This window comes from Lepidochelys kempii, chromosome 10 (assembly GCF_965140265.1).
Source record: "Lepidochelys kempii isolate rLepKem1 chromosome 10, rLepKem1.hap2, whole genome shotgun sequence".
NCBI lineage: Eukaryota > Metazoa > Chordata > Testudines > Cheloniidae > Lepidochelys > Lepidochelys kempii.
Genome location: NC_133265.1, coordinates 47,609,284 through 47,632,208, shown reverse-complemented (window position 1 = coordinate 47,632,208; position 22,925 = coordinate 47,609,284). Strand labels below are relative to the sequence as shown.

The 22,925-nt window shown below is 43.5% G+C and overlaps 2 protein-coding genes across 3 annotated transcripts in view; both read right to left on the bottom strand.

Annotated features, from left to right (window-relative positions):
• PPCDC (phosphopantothenoylcysteine decarboxylase) overlaps positions 1-6,069 on the bottom strand; it is a 35,416-nt gene extending 29,347 nt beyond the window's left edge. The window contains exon 1 of the mRNA XM_073303431.1: positions 5,917-6,069. Coding sequence (XP_073159532.1) covers positions 5,917-6,069 — 153 coding nt within the window. The remainder of the gene's footprint in view (positions 1-5,916) is intronic.
• The window catches only part of SCAMP5 (secretory carrier membrane protein 5), a 65,868-nt gene that overhangs the window by 9,518 nt on the left and 33,425 nt on the right, over positions 1-22,925 (bottom strand). The window contains exon 8 of one of the 2 annotated variants that reach the window (XM_073363311.1): positions 6,012-6,093. The exons of the other annotated variant lie outside the window; for it this stretch is intronic. Coding sequence (XP_073219412.1) covers positions 6,069-6,093 — 25 coding nt within the window. The 3' untranslated portion in view covers positions 6,012-6,068. Of the gene's footprint in view, positions 1-6,011; positions 6,094-22,925 lie in introns of those variants that run through there. 2 annotated transcript variants of the gene reach the window in all.

Genomic DNA, 22,925 nt, shown 5'->3' with positions numbered 1-22,925 from the left:
AACGAGCCTTTTCAGAACATTTTGCCAGTAAAGAGACTCTGATGCAATCTTCTCTCGATGCTGATCATCTATGGTGGCCTTTAACCTCAGTCTCATCTCAAGCTCTTTCCACCTATGGAATGCTCTCTGGTGATTTGCTGCCTTCTCATGGCATGCCAGATTTCGAGCCAGATTTTTCCAGTCCTTTGTTCCTGTAGAACCCAATGTGGCTGGAACATTAGACTGGAAGAGTTTGCAACAAAAACAGTATGCAGCATTCTGAGTTTTTGAGTACATAAGCCATGGCCTCTCCCCTTTGTCACCATTGGGGATTTCATCCCAATAATGTGTTGGATGGAAACTTCTATTTTCATTGTCTTTGGGGAACATGAAGTTTTTCACTTGCTGTGGCCCATGCAGTACAAGGAAGTCCCTCAGGCTACTGCTCAAGTCGGTCCACAGTCCTAGATCATCTAGACTTAAGGAACTAAACTCAGCAGCAGCTGTTTCTTGTGCCTCCACCACACTCTTCTTGGATCTACACTTTTCTTCAGGAATGTGAAAGGTTACATCCATTTGAGATGGAGATATGGATGCTGCAGTAGTTGCCAGGTCACCTGCACTCTGACTAACTGGAAGATCAGGCATCTCCTCACCACTCACATCCTCACTGGGGCCAGAAGGCTCACCGTGAACTATGTGTCTATGTATCTCAGGAGAGCTCCTTCCTACTTAGATAGAAAAGCTTCCTTTGCTTTCTTTCTTTTTCTGAATGTTGCCCCAGAGGACATCAGAGGGGTGGTTTTCTTCTTTCACTCATGACTACTGTTCTGTGCCAGCTATACTGGCTCTCAACACTCAGTTGAAAAGGACAAATAAGCAGGCTGGTAGCAGGGCCTGAGTGAGGGAAGATATCAGCGTCTTAAGGGCCTAACTGGCTCCTACTACTTCAGTTGACTGCCTGTTCTCCTCAAGTGAGTTCAGGGAAGCAGCAGGAAACAGGAAGCTCCCTGAGAAGCTGGTGTTAATCAGTCCAGGCTCCTGGGGGTGCTAGAGAGGTACATAAGAGGCTCCTCCTCCTACTCTCTCTCTTTGCAGCTTCTGCTGCTTCCCGTTATTCCCTCTCACCTTTTCTCCTGCCTGCCTTTTATGTCTCTTGTACCCGCCTTCCTCCAGCACAGCACTCCACCGTCTCTGTGCATCTAGAGCAGAGAGAATACACATGCACCAGCAGCAGACACAATTTTCTACACTCTGGGTCCTAGTGGCGTCCCCACACAGTCTGGCACCTGAGGTGCCCGCCTCAGTTCATCTCATGGTTAGGCCATCCCGGCACTCTCCCAACGACAAAGCTACTGCGCCTCGTTGGAGGTGGTTTTATTTTGTCGGCAGGAGAGCTTTTTTTCTGGCTAACAAAGAGTGGCTACACTGCACACCTTACAGCAGCACTGCTGTAGCGGTACACCTGTGTCGCTCTAAGGTGCACAGTGTAGACATAGCCTTAGAGGGCGGTATAGCTATAACTAAACTTTCTAGTGTACACAAAGCCTACACTGGTTAGGGGTGTGATATATTAATTATTATTATTGCCAATGTAGTTATACCAGTAAAAGCTCTAGTATATATACAGTTATACCAATATAAAGGTGCCTTATAGCAATATAGTTTATTTCAGTTCCTGAACCAAAATAAGCTACATTGATATAAGAATTTTCATACTGATATAATTGTGTACACAACAGGAGTTTTTGCTGCTTTAACTATATCGGTACAGGTAAGGCAGCAAACCTTTCTAGTGTAGACAAGCCCTTCAAAACAAACACATAGCTGCAGCCAAGGCACTTTTAAAAACCACTCACTTTCTGCCATTTCTTTCACAGATTTTAAGGCCAAAAGGGACCATTCTGATCACCTAGTTTGACCTCCTGTATAGCACAGGCCAGAGAAGTGAACCCAGGGATTCCTGCATTGAACCCAATATTTTGTGGTTAAGCTAGAGTACATCTTTTCAAAAGACATTCACTCATGATTTTAAAACTCCAAGTGATGGAGAATGTGTGTATATAAATCTCCTCACTGTATTTTCCACTGAATGTATCCGATGAAGTGAGCTGTAGCTCACGAAAGCTTATGCTCAGATAAATTGGTTAGTCTCTAAGGTGCCACAAGTACTCCCTTTCTTTTTGCGAATACAGACTAACACGGCTGCTACTCTGATTCCTGGGTAAGCTGTTCCAGTGATTAACTATTCCCACTGTTAAATTCTTTTCTGCAGGGATGGGCTTGTTGCTTACTCATTCTAAGTGGGACTTTCATGTCCCTCTACCTAAGTTGGAAAGAGATCAGTATTCTTTCCTTTCTACATATCTGTAACAACCTCTGTTTCCCTTTATAACAGTTGTGTTGCTTGATTTTAGGGGATCAATATTATTATTTATATAAATTAAAAGGATTACCAATTGATCTGACCAGAAAATATGGTTCTTGTCCCGAAATCAGGCTACACAGAGTCTTGCAAGGACCCTCGGGATGTATGACAAGGACACTTATGCTGAGAATACAATACAGCCGTAGATATTTTTACTGACATAAGTGGAAAAGTAATCAAGTGGAAAGTAATCAACCAGAATTAAAAAGGAAATAGGACTGTTCTAGAGGTACACGTGGTATCCTTTACTATAAAACTTCCTAGATTAACATACTGTCATCCTTCCTTGAGAACCTGGTGGTAAGAGACAAAGGACCAGCCTCGTCTCTGGCATGCCAAAAGAGTAGGTCCAGGTTCCTCAATGTTTGAGTGGAAGGTGAAAAATTTAGGAGGAGCTAGAAAGCTACAAAACCAGAAAACTAAGCTAAAAAAGACCCAAGAAAAAACTAACCTAACCCTAATCATGTTGGTTTGCCCTCTTGTGTACCCAACCTTCCATGTCCAATTTCCTCACCCACATCAAATTGGGGTGTTCATTCTCACATCTGTTATTTCTGGCCTGAATCAGTTTGGTGGCTATTTCCATGTTCTTTGTGGTGTACCTGTTAAGTTTATAGAGCACAGTCGCTTCGCAACTTCTCTATGTCAAAGGTCACAAACATATGTACACTAACTTGCTTTAACTCATCATACAGGATGTGGCCTGTAGGTTTCTTGCATTACTGCCAAAAACTACTCTAATACAAAGCTATAAATCTATTATCAACAAACCCATAAGAAAGGATATAAGCAAGCAAGCAAGCAGGCCAGCCCTATGCGCTACAAAAGACATTCAATCATGATTTAAAAATTCCAAATGATAGAGAATTTAACACATTCCTGGGTAAGCTGTTCCATTAATTAATTATTCCCACTGTTAAATTCTTTTTTGCACGGATGGGCTTCTTGCTTACTCATCCTAAGCGGGACTTTCATGTCCCTCCACCTAAATTGGAAAGAGATCAGTATTCTTTCTTTTCTATACACCAGTAACAGCCTCTGTTTGCCTCTATAACAGGTAAAATAGAAAATGAGCATATGACTCCTCTGTTTAACTGCTGATACAAGCTGATGTACACGTCACCTGGTAAAAGAAGTGTGCTGGAGTCACAAGGTGTGTGTTTTACATGAGGAGATTCAGCAAATACCCAGAGGCTAGTGGAGTGGCAGTCTTCATCCAGGGCTAAGCTTGGATCTCTTGCTTTGCTGTCTCTACACAAAAACCACTAGCCAATGCTCTGCCAGCCTGATTTTTGCCCATGTTTACATGTTTGTGCCATTTTAAAGAGTCAAGAAAGCGGTGACTTGACTTATATTAGTAACCCTGAGCAAATACATACGTGACCATCAGAATTTTCCACTGGCCTGGATAAAACAGCACTTTTTTGTACTTCAACAGCCATTATGGTTATGAAGAAAATTTTTAAAATGTTAACTGATGCACTGTTAACATCCTGAGTCTGCAGGAGCCTAACCTGATGGCTATGAGATGTACTAACTACCTCATTCATCTCAACGAGTGGTTGAATCTGAAACCTAATGATTACAACATTGATGTTTAAATTGTCAACTATTTCACTGCTGATCATTTAAGCAGAAAGTTCAATCTAACTTGCTTAGCCTACCACCCTAAACCTCTCAGCACATTTCCTAATGATCCAAAAACTTCAGCTGTTTTCTACCCAAGTTCCTCTGACAACTTTCGTAAGACGGTTCTCCGTTGTAAGCACAAAAATCTGCAGCAAGTTAAAACTGAGGGCCTGATTTAAAGTAATTGGAAAGACTCCCATTGACTTCATTTGGCTTTGGCTCAGGCCCTGAAATTGTACAGACAGTAGAAAATAAATTGAATTTATTGCCAAAATAAATTACCAGGGCTCCTACACCAAATGGATTCTTTATATTTCATTCACTGAAAACCTCTATTTTTACATTTAAATGAAGTTGCCACAAAATCTGCAGACTCCTGCACAGGAAGATCACAGAATCAAGGAGCCTTGCTATCAAATTTGGATCCAGCTTGCTGCAAAGTTTATGATCAAAATATTCACAGAGAAGGGATGTGCTTTGATCTAGACTCCTTCAGAATGGTTAGTTTTTTCTCTTCCTGTCACCTATAGAGTGGAGGGAGGTCCTTCGGATACCAGTACAGGATTGGGGGGGGGGGGGGGGGAATGCTGTGGGCTCTATCATTCAGGCAGCTCCTGTTGCTAAGATGGAAATCCAGAAAGCTGTGGATGAGTGCTGGGGGAATGGAAAATCCCTGCATAACCTACATTCCATACACGCAGCAACACATGACCTGAGGTTCTGACATGACCTCTTCCTATCTCTGCACCACTTTCTTCTGTCCGTTTCCACCCCCAACCCTTCCCAATCTGGTCTGGAACCTTAAGTCTCTTTTAGTTACTGGAACTGAAAAGCTTAACTAAGGCCCCCAACATGCCAGCTGAACTTTGTTTCCAACAGCTGACAAGATACAGTACTGTTACCCTGAAGCTCTGTGTACCTTCAACAGCCTTTCCAGATTTGCTGTTACCACCACCAATCAGTTTCACATTTACATTTCCAAAATATCATCTCCTGTGTACGAATCTCATGGGGTACCTTGAGCTATGGAGTGAAGGAATCCCAAATATATGAATCATCCAAAGGGTATTAAACCAGGCCATCTAGCAACCCAAGCAATATAAGTGGATTATGTATTTGGCCTATGTTTAAGAAAGAAAGTGCCACAAATTCTCTCTCTCCCCTCATTCTCTCTTTTTTAAATGAACCATGATAATTGGGTTCGTTCCAAAATGTGAGAGCATTCTGAATTTTCCTTTTACTTTAGCAAAAGCTATTATATTTCCCTTTTTTTGGAATGTAAGTCTATTCACTACTGGCTACTACTGCCATCTGCTGGAAAAATTGGTTACTTTAGGTAATAATATATATTTTTTAATGTACATACAGATGCTTCTTTATTTTTTAAGCTTGTCCTCTTCCATCTTATACTAGCATCCAACTTTTAAGTTCTATGTCTCAATTACTGAGACTATTTATATGGCACGATCTGAACCATAAATTTGGAGTTTTAGAGAGCATATGGCACTTTTTACTATATGTATCTCTTAAATTCAGATTTGACGACTTTACTGACATCTAAGTTTTGACAGCACTGAGCCCTGCAAAGCCCACATAATGCTGAGACACAAAGCTGGTTTCCATCATGTATTGTGTGATACCAACAAAACAGTCAGGTAAGCTCTTACTGTGAGAATTTGTGAGTTTTTTTATTACTGATCATAGGAAAAGAGACAGAAAAATGCCGAGCCTGATTTTCAGACCCCAGAACCAGCATCTAGAATCAGCTTTAAAACTCTAACTGACCCAATCTGATCTCCACTAAGAGAGGATAAAAAGGAAACAGGAAGATACCATTTTTACAGTTTCTCTTCTAACTCACTGGAGCATAAGTTACTTACCCCAGGAATCTCCAGCAATTCTGAGACAAGAATAGGCAACTTCAGGGCAGCCACACTTCCAGTAACACCCACCAGGACATTGTACTTCTTTTGTGGTGTGGGCAAGCTGTTTTGTGGGGAAGGCTGTGGCTCTGTAAGGGTTAAGGGCTCCATTATGCACCTTGACGACAATCAAATCTACAAACAAGGAGAAACAGACTTTACCAGCCCTCCTTCAAACTCAGAGCTGGATTTACCCAATGATAGATGTGCAGAGAAATTGGTGATTTGCTTCCCTACACAGAATATCAGTAAGTGTCCTCATAACACTCTTCAGTTCAGAACAATACAAACTGATCCATGAAGTGTCACACTTCTTTTAGTAATCAGGTGGGAAGGTCACCATAACATTCTGCTCCTCAGCAGTTAACGTATTATTTTAAAGGTCACATCAGGGTTAACTGTGAAATTAACTTAACAATTTAAAAAATATCAGGTATTATGGCTCAAAGCACTCAATGTGCATTCACCAGAAGGGACTGCTTGTGATCAAGGGTTATATGAATGATGGCTGCCATTTTGGAGGCCACCAGAAATTGATCCAGAGCTAAATGGATATGTTGCTACAGCATGAGCTAAAGAGTCAGGTTCTGTAGTGTGGGGATGTAACAGACTCACATGCTCTGTGGATTGGGCATGGAGGGACACATGTAACACACACTCACCAGTGGGGTACATTTGCAACATGCAAATCCTCAGAGTCGGGAACTCTGATCCACCTCTCATTGAAGTAAATCGGATCCTTTCCACATCTGGAATAGCCCAATTGGTGAAAGTGAGCTAGCAAAAGTATTTACAGGATACCAGGAGGTAAAACAGGTGGTCTTGAGATAACGTTTCAAAATCTTTAGAGGAATCCCATATTATTGTCAATTAACAGAGAGGCACAATGGAAGGGATCCCTTCCAGTGTTATGAAGGGAAGCAAAATTATCAACATTATTGAAAAGTGGAAGGATCTTAGTAGATCCGAAATCAGGTCACCTAGTTTTAGGCTCAATCCTGTGAGGTGATAAGCAATCTGATCCTGATCCAGAAAACCCTTAACCACTTGCTTAACTTTAAGTACATGAGTAGTCTGTGGCCCCCACGGCTTGGGATCAGTATACTCAGTACCTTGCAGAATCTTCACCATTAAATAAGTTTTTAGATAAAAGACTTGAAAATAGACAGCTTAGATTCATGCTTCAGGACCTGTCAGGCTTTGTTCTGGAAGGTCAACAGAAATAAATGTAAAGAGGCTACTTCACTTGTCCAAATTGGTACAGGATTTAGAGTCTGCTGTTAATATGGAAAAGGCACGTGACTCAGTTGAGCTGGATACCTTCATTCTCTACCAGGAATAACAAAAAAATGGTTATTTACCTCTCATAACTGTTGTTCTTCGAGTGATTGCTCATGTGCATTCCAATAGGTGTGTGCGCGCGCCACGTGCAACATCGCCAGAAGCTTTTCCCTAGCAGTACCCGTCGGGTCGGCTGTGGAGACCCCGAGAGAGGCGCCTTCATGGCGGTGTATATATGTCCCTGCCGACCCGCTGCCTGCTCAGTTCCTTCTTGCCGGAATACTCCGACAGTGGGGAGGCAGGCAGGATTTGGAATGTACATAAGCAACACATCTCGAAGAACAAGTTATGAGAGGTAAGCAGCCATGTTTTCTTCTTCGAGTGATTGCTTATGTGCATTCCAATAGGTGACTTCCAAGCAGTTACCGTGGGGGAAGGGTAAGTTTGTGGGGGGGGGGTGAGAAAACCTGGATTTGTGCTGGAAATGGCCCGACTTGATTATCATACACATTGTAAGGAGAGTGGTCACTTTAGATAAGCTATTACCAGCAGGAGAGTGGGGTGGGAGGAGGTATTGTTTCATGGTCTCTGTGTATATAATGTCTTCTGCAGTTTCCACAGTATGCATCCGATGAAGTGAGCTGTGGCTCATAAAAGCTTATGCTCAAATAAATTGGTTAGTCTCTAAGGTGCCACAAGTACTCCTTTTCTTTTTGCGAATACAGACTAACACGGCTGTTACTCTGAAACCCTTAGGAATGATATTGCTAACCCTTGGTGCTTGGCTCTAAAAGATAATCCAAAATAAAGGAAATTGGGGCTGATTGCGGCTCAGTTCCCCTTTGTTGAGACCAAATGGAGAAACGCTTCCACTTAGCCAGGTACGTGGCTCGAGTGCAGGATTTCCTACTCCCCAGCAGGACCTCCCTAACCAAGTGTGAGCACTGAAGCACAAGAGGGTTCAGCCATGGAGCTTCCATGCCATGAGGTGGAGTGACTCCAGGTTGGGGTACTGTAGACGGCCGTGGTCCTGTGAGATTAGGGTTGGACAGAGAGGGAGCGCTACTGGTCTATTCACTGAGAGGTTCAGTAGCATGGTGAACCAGTGGTGGCGGGGCCACGCTGGCACTATGAGAATTAAGAAAGCCCTGTCCTGATGAGTCTTGAGGCGCACCCTGTGTATGGTAGGAATGGCGGGAATGCGTACAGCAGGTGACCCGTCCATGACGGGTGAAAGGCATCTGCGGTGGAGCCTGGGCTGTGGTTGAAGAAGGAGCAGAATCTGGGGCACTTCCTGTTGCTCTGCGTCGTGAACAGGTCCGTGTGGGGAGAGCCCCATCTCTGGAAAATTGAGTGAGCGATGTCCGGTATGAGGGAACACTCGTGTCCATGGAACAAGCGACTGAGGCAGTCTGCCAGCTCGTTCTGCACCCCCAGAAGGTGCGACGCCTGCAGGTGTATGGAGTGGGTGATACAAAAGTCCCATAGCGTGAGGGCTTCTCGACAGAGGGGAGAGGAACGAGCACCACCCTGTTTGTTTATATAGAACAGCACTGCAGTATTGTCCATGAGCACCGATACGCACATGCCCTGCAGACAGGCCTGAAACGCTAGGCATGCCAGGCAAACTGCCCTCAGCTCCCTCACGTTGATGTGCAGCAATAGCTCTGCATGGGACCAGAGGCCCTTGGTTCTGATATTGCCCAGATGCGCTCCCCAACCGAGCGCTGAGGCATCTGTGGCAAGGGAAAGCATGGGTTGGGGGTTTTGCAAAGGGTACTCCTGCACAAACCAGCTGTGGTTGCAGCCACCATTGGAGAGAGTGGAGAATTTGAGGCGGGAGGGTCACGATTGAGTCCAATGGGTCCCTACCCAGTCTGTGCACCTGTGCTAACCATGTCTGGAGGGGCCAGAGGCACAGCCTGGCATGCTGTATCACGTACGTACAGGCCGCCATATGCACCAGTAGTCTCATACAATTCCTGGCTGTGGTTGTGGGGAAGTGGAGGAGGGTCTGGATAATGTCCGTGAGCGCTTTGAAATGCAGTTCCGGAAGGCATGCCCTCGCACATGTGGAGTCCAAGAGAGCACCGATTAACTCTATTGTTTGTGTGTGGAATCAATGTGGACTAGGGCTCATTCAATACAAGTCCCAACCTGTGAAACATAGCCCGGGCCAGGGATACGTGCTCCACCACATATGCTTGGGACTCATCCTTGATGAGCCAGTCGTCCAAATATGGGAACACCTGCACCTGCAGAGGAAGGCTGCCACTACCACCATACACGTGGTGAACACCCGGGAGGCCACTGAAAGGCCAAATGGGAGCACCCCGAACTGGTAGTGCTGACCATGAATCTGAGAAAGCATCTGTGGGCTGGAATAATAGCAATGTAAAAATACGCGTCCTTCAAGTCAAGGGCGGCGTACCAGTCTCCCAGATCCAGGGACGGAATGATGGCGGCCAGAGAGACCATGCAAAACTTTACCTTTTTTATGTATGTGTTGAGGTCTCATAGGTCCAGGATAGGCCAAAGACCGCCCTTGGCCTTGGGGGATGAGGAAATAGCGGGACTAGAACCTCTTGCCCCTGAATTCCTGAGGAACCTCCTCTATTGCCCCTAGAGCTAGGAGCAATTGTACCTCTTGTAAAAGGAGTTGCTCATGAGAGGGGTCCCTGAAGAGGGATGGGGAAGGGGGGTGGGAGGGCAGGAGGGAACAGAATTGGATAGAATATCCCGCCCCACTGTGCTGAAGACCCAGCAGTCTGACGTGATCTGAGACCAAGCACGGTAGAAGCGGGAAAGTCGATTCACAAAGCAAGGGGAAGGATCCAAGAAGATGACTGGTGCGCCGTCCTCGTGCGCATCTTCAAAAGTTGGGTTTGGGGGTGGGGGGCTGTTTGGTTGAACCCTGGCCTTGGTCCGAGGAGGATTGCGCTGGGCGCCTCCTGTTATTTCTGCCTCTCCTCCTAGGTGGATCCCGCCGAGGGAGCCCCGGGTAGAAACGGGACAGGGGCTGAGATCTAAAGGGCTTTCTCTGAGGCACTGGGATGTGTAGCCCCAGAGACTTCAGAGTTGCCCTTGAATCCTTCAGGCTGTGAAGGCGCATGTCCGTATTTTGAGAAAACAGGCCCGCACAGTCAAAGGGGAGGTCCTGAATTGTATTTTGGACCTCAGGTGGGATCCCTGAAACCCGAAGCCACACACTGCGCCTCATAGCCATGGCGGTGGCTATGGTTCTAGCTGCAGAGTCCGTTGCATCCAGGGCTGCCTGGAGGGCCATCCAAGAGACCACTCTACCTTCTCAAGGAGCGCACAGAACTCCCTGCGAGAATCAGCCAGGATTAACTCTTGGAATTTAGCCAACCATCTCCAGGAATTGAAAGCTTATTGGCTAAGCACCGCCTGCTGATTCGCTACCCGAAGCTGGAGCCCCCCAGTCGAATAGACTTTACGGCAAAAGAGATCCAGCTTCTTGGCGTCACGTGACTTAGGTGCGGGGCCTGGTAGACCCTGCTGCTCCTTGTAATTTGCCACGTCAACCACCAGAGTCCCCGGTTGGGGGTGGGTAAACAGGTGCTCATAGCCCTTTTGTGGCAGAAAGGAGCGTCCCTCGACCTCTTTAGCCACTGGTGGTGTAGAGGCCAGGGTTTGTCAGAGCACCTTCATGGTGTTCTGAATTGTCCTTATGAGGGGCAAAGATACTCTGGAAGGACCCTCAGTGGTGAGGATGTCCACCATCGGATCTGAGTCCTCCATAACCTCAACCTCCAGGCAGAGGAGGTTAACTGCTACCCTCCTAAGCAGGTCCTGGTGGCCTTTGGTATCCATTGGTATCCTTTGGGCCTTTGGTATCCTCGTCCAGCAAAGAGAAGGAAGAGGTTCCTAGGACAGGGTCTTTCTGCCCCTCGGGTTCTCTGGAGGCCGGGTCAGGTGCCTCAGAGCACCCTGCGACCGGAAGTCCAGGTGCCACCGACGTCGGTGGAGGAGGGGGCGTTCTTGACTGTGGCCACTCAACAGCCCTGTCCTGTAAGGGATCCTCAGGGGCCCTAGGGGTGTGGCGTTCCATCGACGTCGCTGATGGAGGGGTACGGGGTGGCCGATACCACGGATACCAGCCTAGATCCCTGACCTTGAGCCTGATGGTAGGCGCAGGGGGTCCAAAAAGGCCATTGCACTGGGCCCTGTCACTGGGGTGGCCAAGTGGCGACTGGTGCCGGTTGTTCTGCCAACCTATGGTGCCGGGATCGGTGCTGGGACTGGGAGTCGTAGTGGCTGCGTCTGGACACAGACGATTCCACGTCTGACTCTGACGAGTATTCTGTACCCAACCACGGGGGAGCGGAGCCCGACGGGGAGCAGTATCGGGGAGACGGAGCTTGGCGCCACAACATCATGAGCTTCCCCCGATGATGAATCCACGGCTTCGGCACCGCCGACGGTACCGCCATCAGCATCGGTGTCATGACAGGTGTCGTAACTGCCCGCAGTGCTGGGCACAAGGCCACAGTCGGTGCCGTTGCCCGTGCTACTGGCGGTGCCTGAGTTTGCAGGGCCGGGTACTGCGCCGTCATATCAATGAGGTCTTGAGGCGCCCCATATGTGTCCGGAGTGGAGGGGAGCTCAAGCTCTTCCTCCAAATCGTCGCAGGTAGGCGAGTCCATTCTCGCCGCAGTCAACGGCGCCGGTTCTTGGGGGCCAGACCGAGGGCGTCCCGCCGGAGGACGCACCCCACTGGAATCCCCCCTTGGCTTCCTGACAGGGGAACGTCCCCGTCTGGTTTCTTTTTCTTATGCAGCACTCCCTTGAGACTGTGAAGAGTGCCACCATGAGGCACTGGCCTTGCGGGCTGGGGAGCGGTGCAGGTGCTCCTTGGCGGAGTCCTTCCTTGGTGCTGGGACATCCCGCACCGAGGCAGGTGTGCTGTGCACCGAGGGTGCCAGTGTTGGCTCAGGCTGTGGCTGAAGGGCCGACTCCATCAGGCTATAGTCCCGCTCCCTCTTAGTCCTGGGTCTGAAGCTCCTGCAAACAGGGCACTTATCTGTCTAATGGCCCTCCCCGAGGCACTTGAGACAGGCAGCATGCGGATCACTTGTTGACACAGGTTTTGCACACCTCTCGCATACTTTAAACCCCTGCAACCGAGGCACGCCCCGGCGCGGGGAGAGTATAACGGGAAACACCCCCCGCCCCGAAGTAAGATAAACTAATCTAATCTACAACTATTAACAACTAACTAACAACTATTTACACTAGAAACAAGGGAATCACTAGGTAAGGCACTTGCAAAGCAAGAGACTAAGCTGTTCCAACGACCGTCATGGGCAGTAAGAAGAAACTGAGCAGGCAGCAGGTTAGCAGGGACATATATACACCGCCATGAAGGCGCCACTCTAAGGGACTCCACAGCCGACCCGACGGGTACCGCTAGGGAAAAGCTTCTGGCGATCGTGCACACGGTGCGCGCACACACCTACTGGAATGCACATGAGCAATCACTCAAAGAAGAATGCATGTGGTTGTTTTTTAATAAATCAGTCACATGTATGCACCTTGGATCTCATACAAGAGTTATCAGCATCACTTGCTTCATAGGAGCATCAAGAACCCAGTTAGAGATTTGGATCTCATACAAGAGTTATCAGCATCATCACTTGCTTCATAGGAGCACCAAGAACCCAGTCAGAGATTAGACCCCCTGATGTAATAGGTGGGCAAAACAGACCAATGAAGTGGAGGATGAGATAGCCATGAAACAAACACAGTTTAGCAGAAAAGCAGAAGTCACATCTTGCCACTTGCCTAACCAATGCCAGCCAAGAGTGTTAATATCTTGTGCATCACAGCAGAAGCAGATTAGAGTTACCACAAGCAATTACACTTCCTGAAATAACTGATGTATGAACTTACGTTTAAGGCACAAGACTAGGATTCAAGTTTGAATCACTGCCCAGTTCTGTAACAGAAAAACCTGTGTGACGTCCGGCAAGACACTTAGTCTCCCTGTACTTCTGATCTATAAAATGGCGAGAATAATATTTCCTTTCTCCCACCCTTTGTCTGGCTTGGTCTAAACTTAAAATTTTAGGTTGACATAGCCTCATTACTGAGGCGTGTGAAACTATGCCAACCTAAGCCCCACACAGGTTCAGCTAAGCCAACAGAAGAATGCTTCCGTCAACCTAGCTACCGTCACTTGGAGAGGTGGTGTTCCTTGTTCGATGAAAAAACCCCTTCGTTAGCTTAAATTGCATTTACATTACAGGGTTATGGTATCACAGCTACAGCACCACAGCAATGCCACTGTACTGCAGACATAGCCTCTCTCTCAATAAGTGTTTGCACAGCGCTTAACACAATAGGTATGTGATCTCTGCTGGAGCTTCTAGGCAATATTGTGATATAAATAGTAATAATAATGACTTTTTCAGGACTCTGAATCACTTGGGAGACATCCATTAAATAGTAAAGATTACTTAAAACACCTCTCTTTAAAATGAACTTCAGATAAATTTGGGCAAATGGGTGATGGGTCTCTAACAATAAGCAAGATATGGTAGTAAGTAATTTGAATAAATTACCCACAAAAACAAAGGGACCATTTATGTTTATAGAAAGATCTAATATCCTAAAAATGAACACGCTCCTGAAATTTTTATATGTTTTCCATTGTTTGCCTATGAACTTATGACATTTTTCCAAAATACTTGATTGATTATTTATAATTTAATGAAAAACAAAATCACCCAGGGCAAATTTAACCCCTGATCCTGCAATTCACTGCACAGAAACTAAGGCCATCACACATGAACCACTCATCGTAACAAATTTTTAACTTTGGCATGAGATTTTAACACATTAGAAAATTAAAACTCATTTTCATTATGGTCATTATATTAAAATGACTGAAGTCAATGGAAATCTGCTCCGATCGCAGTAGTCCATCCACACATCATAAGTTGAGGGATCAGAGCCTAACTTTGTTAATGCTGTCTTATAATACAAGGGATATATAGGTAACCCACCCTCCAAAATATTGCTCAAAGGTTCAGTTTCTTTTGTCTTGGGAACAGGGACATTCGATTTATGTATTGGCTAAGGTAACTCAGGATACTGTAACATCTTATAATGTTTTATCTATATTCAATTTAAATGAAATTAAGGCCATCACAAATGATTCAGTAGGAACAGGGGTTGGGGTTTTTTTTGGCATAACTCCCATATGACTATTAAATAATAACTCTAAATCACCAACCTATCCCTGTCCTAAACTTTGCAAAAGAAAATTACACAATTAGGTTAATAAATATCATTTTGAAAGATTAATGAAAAAAATTAAAAGTGTGATATTCCAGCTAGTTATTTCTTCTGATTCTTTATTTAACTGGAGCTTTGGGAAATTAACTGGAAGAGCCTTAAATGAATATTTTGGAAAGTAAAATGATTAAAATACAAGCAAGAACTAAAGGACTGATAATCACGGGGATACTTTGAAAGATTGCTAGAGAGGTGGAATACAGAATTAACTACAATTGATTAACTAAACTCATTTGGGGAAGACTGAGGTATAAACAAATGTGTAGGAATGCATATTACACATAGGATGTTATTTAATTTTCAAAACATATATAACACTCAAACAAATGAATATCTATAATCTAGGTATTTATACCACAGTAAACATTTTTAAATAAATATATAAAGCTAGTGGTGGAAGCTGGTGGACGTGATATACAACTTCCCAGACTAAATGTAAAATAAATGTTAGGGATTTCTGGTTCTGATCCAAAGTCAACTGAAGTCAATGGGAGTCTTTCCATCGACTTTAGATAAGACCCTTTATGCATGTGGTTTGGAAATGTAGAAGATTGCAAAGCTTTGGTTACAATTACATACAAGATTTGCTGGATGTGTTTGGTTTATTTAGTCCAAATGTTTGAATTATATATTATTTTCCAAATGCTCAAAGTGCTAAGCCCCTATTATACGTGGAGTTGGTAGTGACATCATAGTTAAGGTTACCAAACCCCTTCCACTTTAATGCACTGTTTTCAAGTCTTTATAACCTTGCCAGACTTCAATCATTTGGGCTGAAATGCTTGGTCTTTGCCTCATGCTGATTTTTGTTTAATAAAAAAACAAAACAAAACTGTTCTTCAGAATAAGGTCAGAGTTTTACATATACTCAGAACATCTTAGAGAGGCTTGCTGCTAAAATCTCTGAAGATTTAGTCTGCATCCAGCATGCTCCCTAACTGCACAGACCTTGAGCTCCTGAGAGAACACTGCAACAGCAAAAGCTGCTGTCCCTTTGGCCTATGGGAAGGCATGCTGAACTGAGAGCCAGAAGGGCGCATGAGTTGTTGTCTCAGCTCTTCCATCAATTGGTGTCGATAATTCCACGTTCTTCACAGCCCTTATTATTGAGCAAAGCCTCATTCCCCTAATTTAGAAGGCAGATAAGTATAACTCCCCCCATTTTACATGGGGAAAATGAGAGGTTGCACAAGGCCACTTCAGGAAGAGCTGGGAATAAATCCCTTGTCCAGATCCTCAAAGATATTTAGGCGCCTAACTCCATTTGGAGGTGCATTTTAGAGACACAGTACAGTCCCATGTGTCTCTAACATCTGACCAACATCTCAGTTAGCCATGTTACTTTCAGAATAAATGTGCCACTCTATGAGCTTGGCTGTGCTTTCTGTAACCATTGGACCTCTCTCATCTCCACAGACAAGAATGAAATCCAACAATATCGATGTCGTCAGATGCCACCACTGTGGTGCTCTGCTCAATGTTGATAACAGTCAGCTGAGTGCGTGTGTTCCCACTGTGTGCTGCCCCGACTCTGCAGGTTGCTGACACAGCAGGCCCCGAGAGAACCCCCAATGACCACAGACTCTGATAAGGTATGAAGGCACCCAGCCAGGTTTATTGCCAAATGAAGCACAGTAATAGTTTCCCGCAGACTGTACAGGACATACTTGAATATGTGCCCCCTGATAAGGGACCGGCTCTGTCAGTGGTGGGACTTACCACTGTCCCCTAGGCCAGACAAAGATATCCACTCAGGGATGCATTATTATACACAGGTACAAACAAGTTATACATCACTCCTGACGCACTGAGGTACAACCCCTCTATGCGTTACGGTGCTGCCTCTCTCCTGGTACATGTTGGTTCAAACAACTCTATCCACCATATTATCCTTTTGACCCTGTCTTTAGGATGGGTCAACCTGTTACTCGTTATCTCTGTGGAATGTTCATACCAGAATGTTCTGGTGCCATCCTGGCATGTTCATCCTATTAGTGCTTGATACCTTTTAGATATGTGTATACATGCAATAAGCAGCCTTCTTCTTGACAACTTCTGTGAGCAGGGCCTGCCTCTGGCTCACAGCTTAACTTTGCTTTATGTTAGAATAGTCTTGACCATTACTTTAGTTCAGGCCTCAGGCCTTACACTGGGTCTCTGATAAAGGGGTTTATGTTTCAGGGCCTCATCTTACTACATTCCCCCACTTTTTGTCTTTTTATGGGGTGGATGTTTACCCATCGTCCCAGAAAAGCATAATGCATGGACTAAAGATAACCCACTGGGCTAAACACGGTTATGTGGTTACCTTATTTTACCATCCATACACTCCTGCCCCACCTGTCTTTAGTCTGCACATTCCGTCATACGACTGATGGACAGATTTTATTTTCCAACTGATGATAGTCCCTTACAGTGGGCCTAGGAATGTTAGGCCCGGGACCATGACTGAGGAATGTAGTATTCAGGGGGCACATATTCATAGTATGTCCTGTAGAGTCTGCGGGAAACTATTACTGTGCTTCATTTGGCAATAAACCTGGCCAGGTGCCTTCGTACCTTATCAGAGTCTGTGGTCATTGGGGGTTCTCCCGGGGTCTGCTGTGTCAGCGATCTGCAGAGACGGGGCAGCACACAGAGGGAACAAATGCACGCAGTCAACTGTTGTCATAATTGAACAGAGCAGAGCACACCGGTGGCATCTGATAACACTGGTGACCCCAACCACTGATCTGGTGAGTAAGCGAGCTGTCCGCTGTAGGAATCGCTGTCTAACATGATAGAAAACCACAAGCTAGGGAACCCCTTTAACCCCTCCCTGCAAATCCCCACAGAGTTTAAAAAATATAAAGGGAAAGAAACATGTAATGTAATTTGTAAGGCTAGGGCAGAAACTGTAGCCTTAAACTATAAAATACTGCAAACTATAACGATGGCTGTTAATGGTTAAAACTGCAAGCCACAGAATTGGTGGGGCAAGTAACAGTAACAAAGAAAGAGTTAAAAGAATCAAAAGAAGATACACAGCCCTGGAATGCTCCCACCCCTCCTTGCAGGGTGGCAAGCAGTCCAGAGACAACCAGCATTGGAACAGAGTAAAACATTGAAGACTGCTGCAAGGAACCTACAAAAAATACATGTGCCGTCCCCTGTTATAAATATTGGTGGTAAACAGCAGACTTCAGGTAGCTACCCTGTGCCTGAAGAATGGGGACAGAAGTGGAAAAAGGTGGCCCTAGTAAAATTAAAAGATGAAACGGGGTCCACTGCTGTGCAACCACTACCTTATGGTAAAAACCAGGTTCTGGTAAAACCTAAAGCAGGACCTAGACTGGTGCCTGTCAGAACGGGACAAGTAAATGCACAGATGGAAAAAGCAGCACACAGTACTTTCACTGAACTGGTAAATCAAACGAAGGAAAAAATGGAACAGTTCACAGAGCACATTACAAGACAGGAGCTGCGACTCAATCACAGGGGAGTGAATAAAAAGGAATTTCAAAGTCAAAAACTACAATTGAACAGGTTAACACCTAAAATTGATGCATTAACATATAGAGTTACCCAAAACCGGTTTCAGAGTAGCAGCCGTGTTAGTCTGTATCCGCAAAAAGAAAAGGAGTACTTGTGGCACCTTAGAGACTAACAAATTTATCTGAGCATAAGCTTTCGTGAGCTACAGCTCACTTCATCAGATGCACGTGCCAGAAGTACTCCTTTTCTTTTTCCAAAAACAGTTAACTGCAGGGAAGAAAAGGACACTTCTGCAATCTGTTTGGCATGCAGACAAAAACAGACAGTGGGGGAACAAATTCAGGTTTTACAAGAGCAGATAATTACCTCCACTCTCATCTCAGAGCCAGGATAAAAACCCAGGGTGCGGTTTCCCAACTGCTTTTACCCACAGAACCACACTCCGCACTCAGCTAAAAATATAACCCCCTTTCTCAAATATTTTTACATACCAGTATGTTTTCTTTTATATCCTTTATCAATTTCCTAAGCTTGCTGCTGCTGCCTGTACCTTAAGAGTTAATGTCTCTTGGCTCACGTCTCACTACCTTCACCTCCCCGCCCCTGCTTTTTCCATGCCTCTCCTCACTTCGACTCTTTCTCTGTTTTAAAAGTTAGAAGTTATAGTTTTTACAAAAACCTCCAAAAGATAAAGCAATTGAAAACAGAACAAAACAAGAAACAAAAAGAAAACAAGGTAACAACTTTACTTTAAATAAATCCGGTAAATTAATTATTTTAACCCTTCAGGAATGCAACAGCTAGAATTATTCCTAACTTTCTTGAAAATATGGTTGCCAAGCAACAGAAATGCCCACTCTGCTTCTAATCCTAACCACTCACTAATATTTGAAACATGGGCTTTTCTTATTTCCATATAGCAGAGTTTTAAAATAATGTTAAATATAAAGTAATTCAAAATTCCTTGTTACCAAATTAATACAATAAATTTGGCAAATATTAATATATTTGTAATCAATTGTTAAAAGTTTTAAATAAGGTAAATAACTTGTTTATTCAAATGTTTAACCCTTTTTATTTTTGTTTACCTTATTTTATATAGTTATTAATAGAATTCTGTCGCCATTTCTTTTTAATTGCAAGTTTGTCCTGTATGTCATGTGTTGTTTGTTGTGTGTGTCATGTGACTGCTTTTTATTATTTTTATTTTGTTGTAACAAAAGTCAATGTTATACCCTTTTAAAAATATATGTATATGTGGTACTGCACTATTTTAAGAAGCAAAGGAGTACTTGTGGCACCTTAGAGACTAACCAATTTATTAGTCTCTAAGGTGCCACAAGTACTCCTTTTCTTTTTGCGAATACAGACTAACACGGCTGTTACTCTGAAACCTGTCACTATTTTAAGATCATGGTTGGGGTATAATCATAGTATTATTAATACCAATTTTTTTGTGCAAAGTTCAAAAACGTTTCAGTTACAAATATATGTACGTATATTTCTGCCTCAACAAATAATGCAATTGCAAACAAAAAGAATTCTCTTTTATTAATCACAGTTTTGTTTTTTAATTTTTTTTATTATTCAAAGAAAAAAATGTAAGGGGAAACCTCAACATTAGATAAAGATAATATTAACAAAATGTCAAGTTCTTGTTTGGGTTTTTATAAACTTGTTTGCACTTTTAAATATAGTTATTAGAATAAGATAGCAAAAACGTTTACAAATAACAATTTATGCATAAAGCTAACCAAACAATTTCAACAGGTTTCCACTTTTGGCTCCCAAACACAACAAAGCATCATGAAAGTTTAATATCCTCAAAGTATTTGCATGGACCTGTATTTAAAATTTATTTGGTTTGATTTCATACACTTTTCTTTTGTTATGTTATGTTAATGGGAAGCAGTGGTTGTTAAAGTTTGTGCTTCTAAACAGTTAACAAGAGTGATATTGGTATCACAAGCAAATTAACTCTAAAAAGCGTGGTAAAAATTATGTTATTGACTCTTTTGCTAGCAGAATGTTCAGCGGGGGGGAAAAAAAGCAATGCACCTTCTCACAGAAGATTGTGAGCATTTATTTTAGCAGTTAAGCATTTAGTATAAAATATTAGTAATGCACCTCAAATGAAAATGAATGTCTATACAATTGCAAAAGTGTAGCTTGTGTTATAGAAGACTCCGTCCCTATTACATTGTAAACAAACTAAGTTAAACTTTGTATTAAGTTTGGGTTACTGAAAACAAAAACAAAACAAAAAATTTTACTATGTTAACTAACAAAAGTTGTTTAAGTTGCATTCCACAGACCAAAGACACCAGAAAATATCTGTACACAGTGAAAAAAAACCCAAGCATCAAAAAAAGAAAAATGAAGTGCTTTATAAATAAGAGACTCGTCAAATACACCTCTTATCTACCATATATGGACAATTACTTTAACAATCAGCTAAAAACCACTAGCTGGACCAGGATAAACTGTCATTTAATTTCAACTTGGTTACTGTGTAAAAACAACTGTATTATTGCTGTACTACTGTATTATTGTTGTACTGTTGTATTATTGCGGTATTGTATTATTGCTGTACAACATTTACAATGTGCATAACCTTGCTAAACTGTTTAACCAACACACAGGTAAAAATCAACAAACAAAAGGCAGCAAACATGAAGGCAAGGAGAAACAAATTCGTTAATAAAAAATTGTTACATGGCAACTACAAATTAGGTATATAAATTCCCTGTTAGTACCGGTCACAATTTGGGATCAGTAACACTGCATCCTAACTGAGGCACATGTTATTCAAAACAGTTTTGTTCAGTGTCTGGGTACAAATACCAAATCCTGACACAGCAATATTTGAGAAATTGGTTACTGTCCATTCAGTAGGTTTTCTGAAAAACATCATCCATAAAAACAACTGGATCTATGTCAGCTACTGGCGCATCACGGGGGCAATGGAACCCATGGAACAGAGAAGCTAGCCATTCCTGTTTCCTGCCCAGCAAAGCTTACCAGAGGGCGATGACCAGCAGTAAGGGTAACCCACAACATGAATGCCCAGTACTGGGTAGTAACTAATTACAAGACATTTGTATATAAAGGCCTCATTTGTAGTGTCACTACTCCAAATTTCTGTTTTACTTCTCAGATGCATAATACCGTGGAACCCACTATAACAATGCCTATCCCAGTATTTCAAAACACTCAGCCTACTACTAATGATGATACAGGTGATAACTGCAATTGCCCTAATAGGAGTGTGTTTCTATCTGTAGCACCAAAGTAAAAAGGCCAGAGTACAACACCAGACTGGAAAAACATGGTTATGCTTGCATATAAGGTGGTGTCATATGTACATATACATACTATACATATATACCCATATACACTACAAATATATATGCCATATCCATATTATTCATATATATTAATTATTTGGGAGTGCCTCTAAGGCTCAGTTATAATACTACATTCCTCAGTCATGGTCCCTGGCCTAACATTCCCAGGCCCACTGTAAGGGACTATCATCAATTGGAAAATAAAATCTGTCCATCAGTCGTTTGACGGAATGTGCAGACTAAAGACAGGTGGGGCATGAGTGTATGGATGGTAAAATAAGATAACCACATAACCGTGTTTAGCCCACTGGTTTTATCTTTAGTCCATGCATTATGCTTTTCTGGGATGATGGGTAAACATCCTCCCCATAGAAAGACAAAAAGTGGGGGAATATAGTAAGATGAGGCCCTGAAACATAAACCCTTTTATCAGAGGCCCAGTATGAGGCCTGAACTAAAGTAATGGTCAAGACTTTTCTAACATAAAGCAAAGTTAAGCTGTGAGCCAGAGGCAAGCCCCGTTCACAGAAGTTGGCAAGACGGCAGCTGCTTATTGCACATATACATGTGCCAGGATGGCACCAGAATATGCCGGTAAGAACACATTCCACAGAGACAATGAGGAACAGGCTGACCTATCCTAAAGACAAGGTCAAAAGGATAATATGATGGACAGAGTTGTTTGTTCGAACCAACATGAGGAGAGAAACAGCACCGTAAACCGTAGAGGGGTTGTACCACAATGCATCTGGAGTGATGCGTAACTTGTTTGCACCTGTGTATAATAATGCATCCCTGAGTGGATATCTTTGTCTGGCCTAGAGGACAGTGGTAAGTCCCACCACTAACTGAGCCGGTCCATTGTCAGGGGGCACGTATTCGAGTATGTCCTGTAGAGTCTATGGGAAACTACTACTGTGCTTCGTTTGGCAATAAATCTGGCCGGGTGCCTTCATACCTTAACAGAGTCTGTGGTCATTGGGGGGTTCTCTCAGGGCCTGCTGTGTCAGCAATCTGCAGAGTCGGGGCAGCACACGCACGCAGCTGACTGTTATCAACATTGAACAGAGCAGAGCAACACACCGGTGGCATCTGACGACAATCAACTCCCAACATTCCACTGCTATTTAGCAAATAACTGTGAGAAACACTGGAAAAATGTGTCATATTCCCCTCTAGTGGTAGGTTCATATAGAGGACAGCAGCCTACTTATGCTATCTGGTAATCCTTTAGTTCAAGCAGCAGAGTCTGTGCTGCAGATCTAAAAATCTTGGGTTTAACCCATGCTTATGCCCTATGCAGGTGGGGGACTCAATATGGTTCTATACAATGGAATTTTGGGGGAAGGACAGTGTTATACCTAGGAAATTATAGATTAAAAAAAAAACTACCTTGAAGAATATTAAAACCACAAATTCAATCAGTCAAAGGTTAGGAAATACTAAGAAACAAGAGCAGGAACAGACAAATTGCTAAACAAATATCTATGTGAAAAATGCATTAAAGAAATAACAATATTCTACAAGAAGGCCCTAATCCTGCAA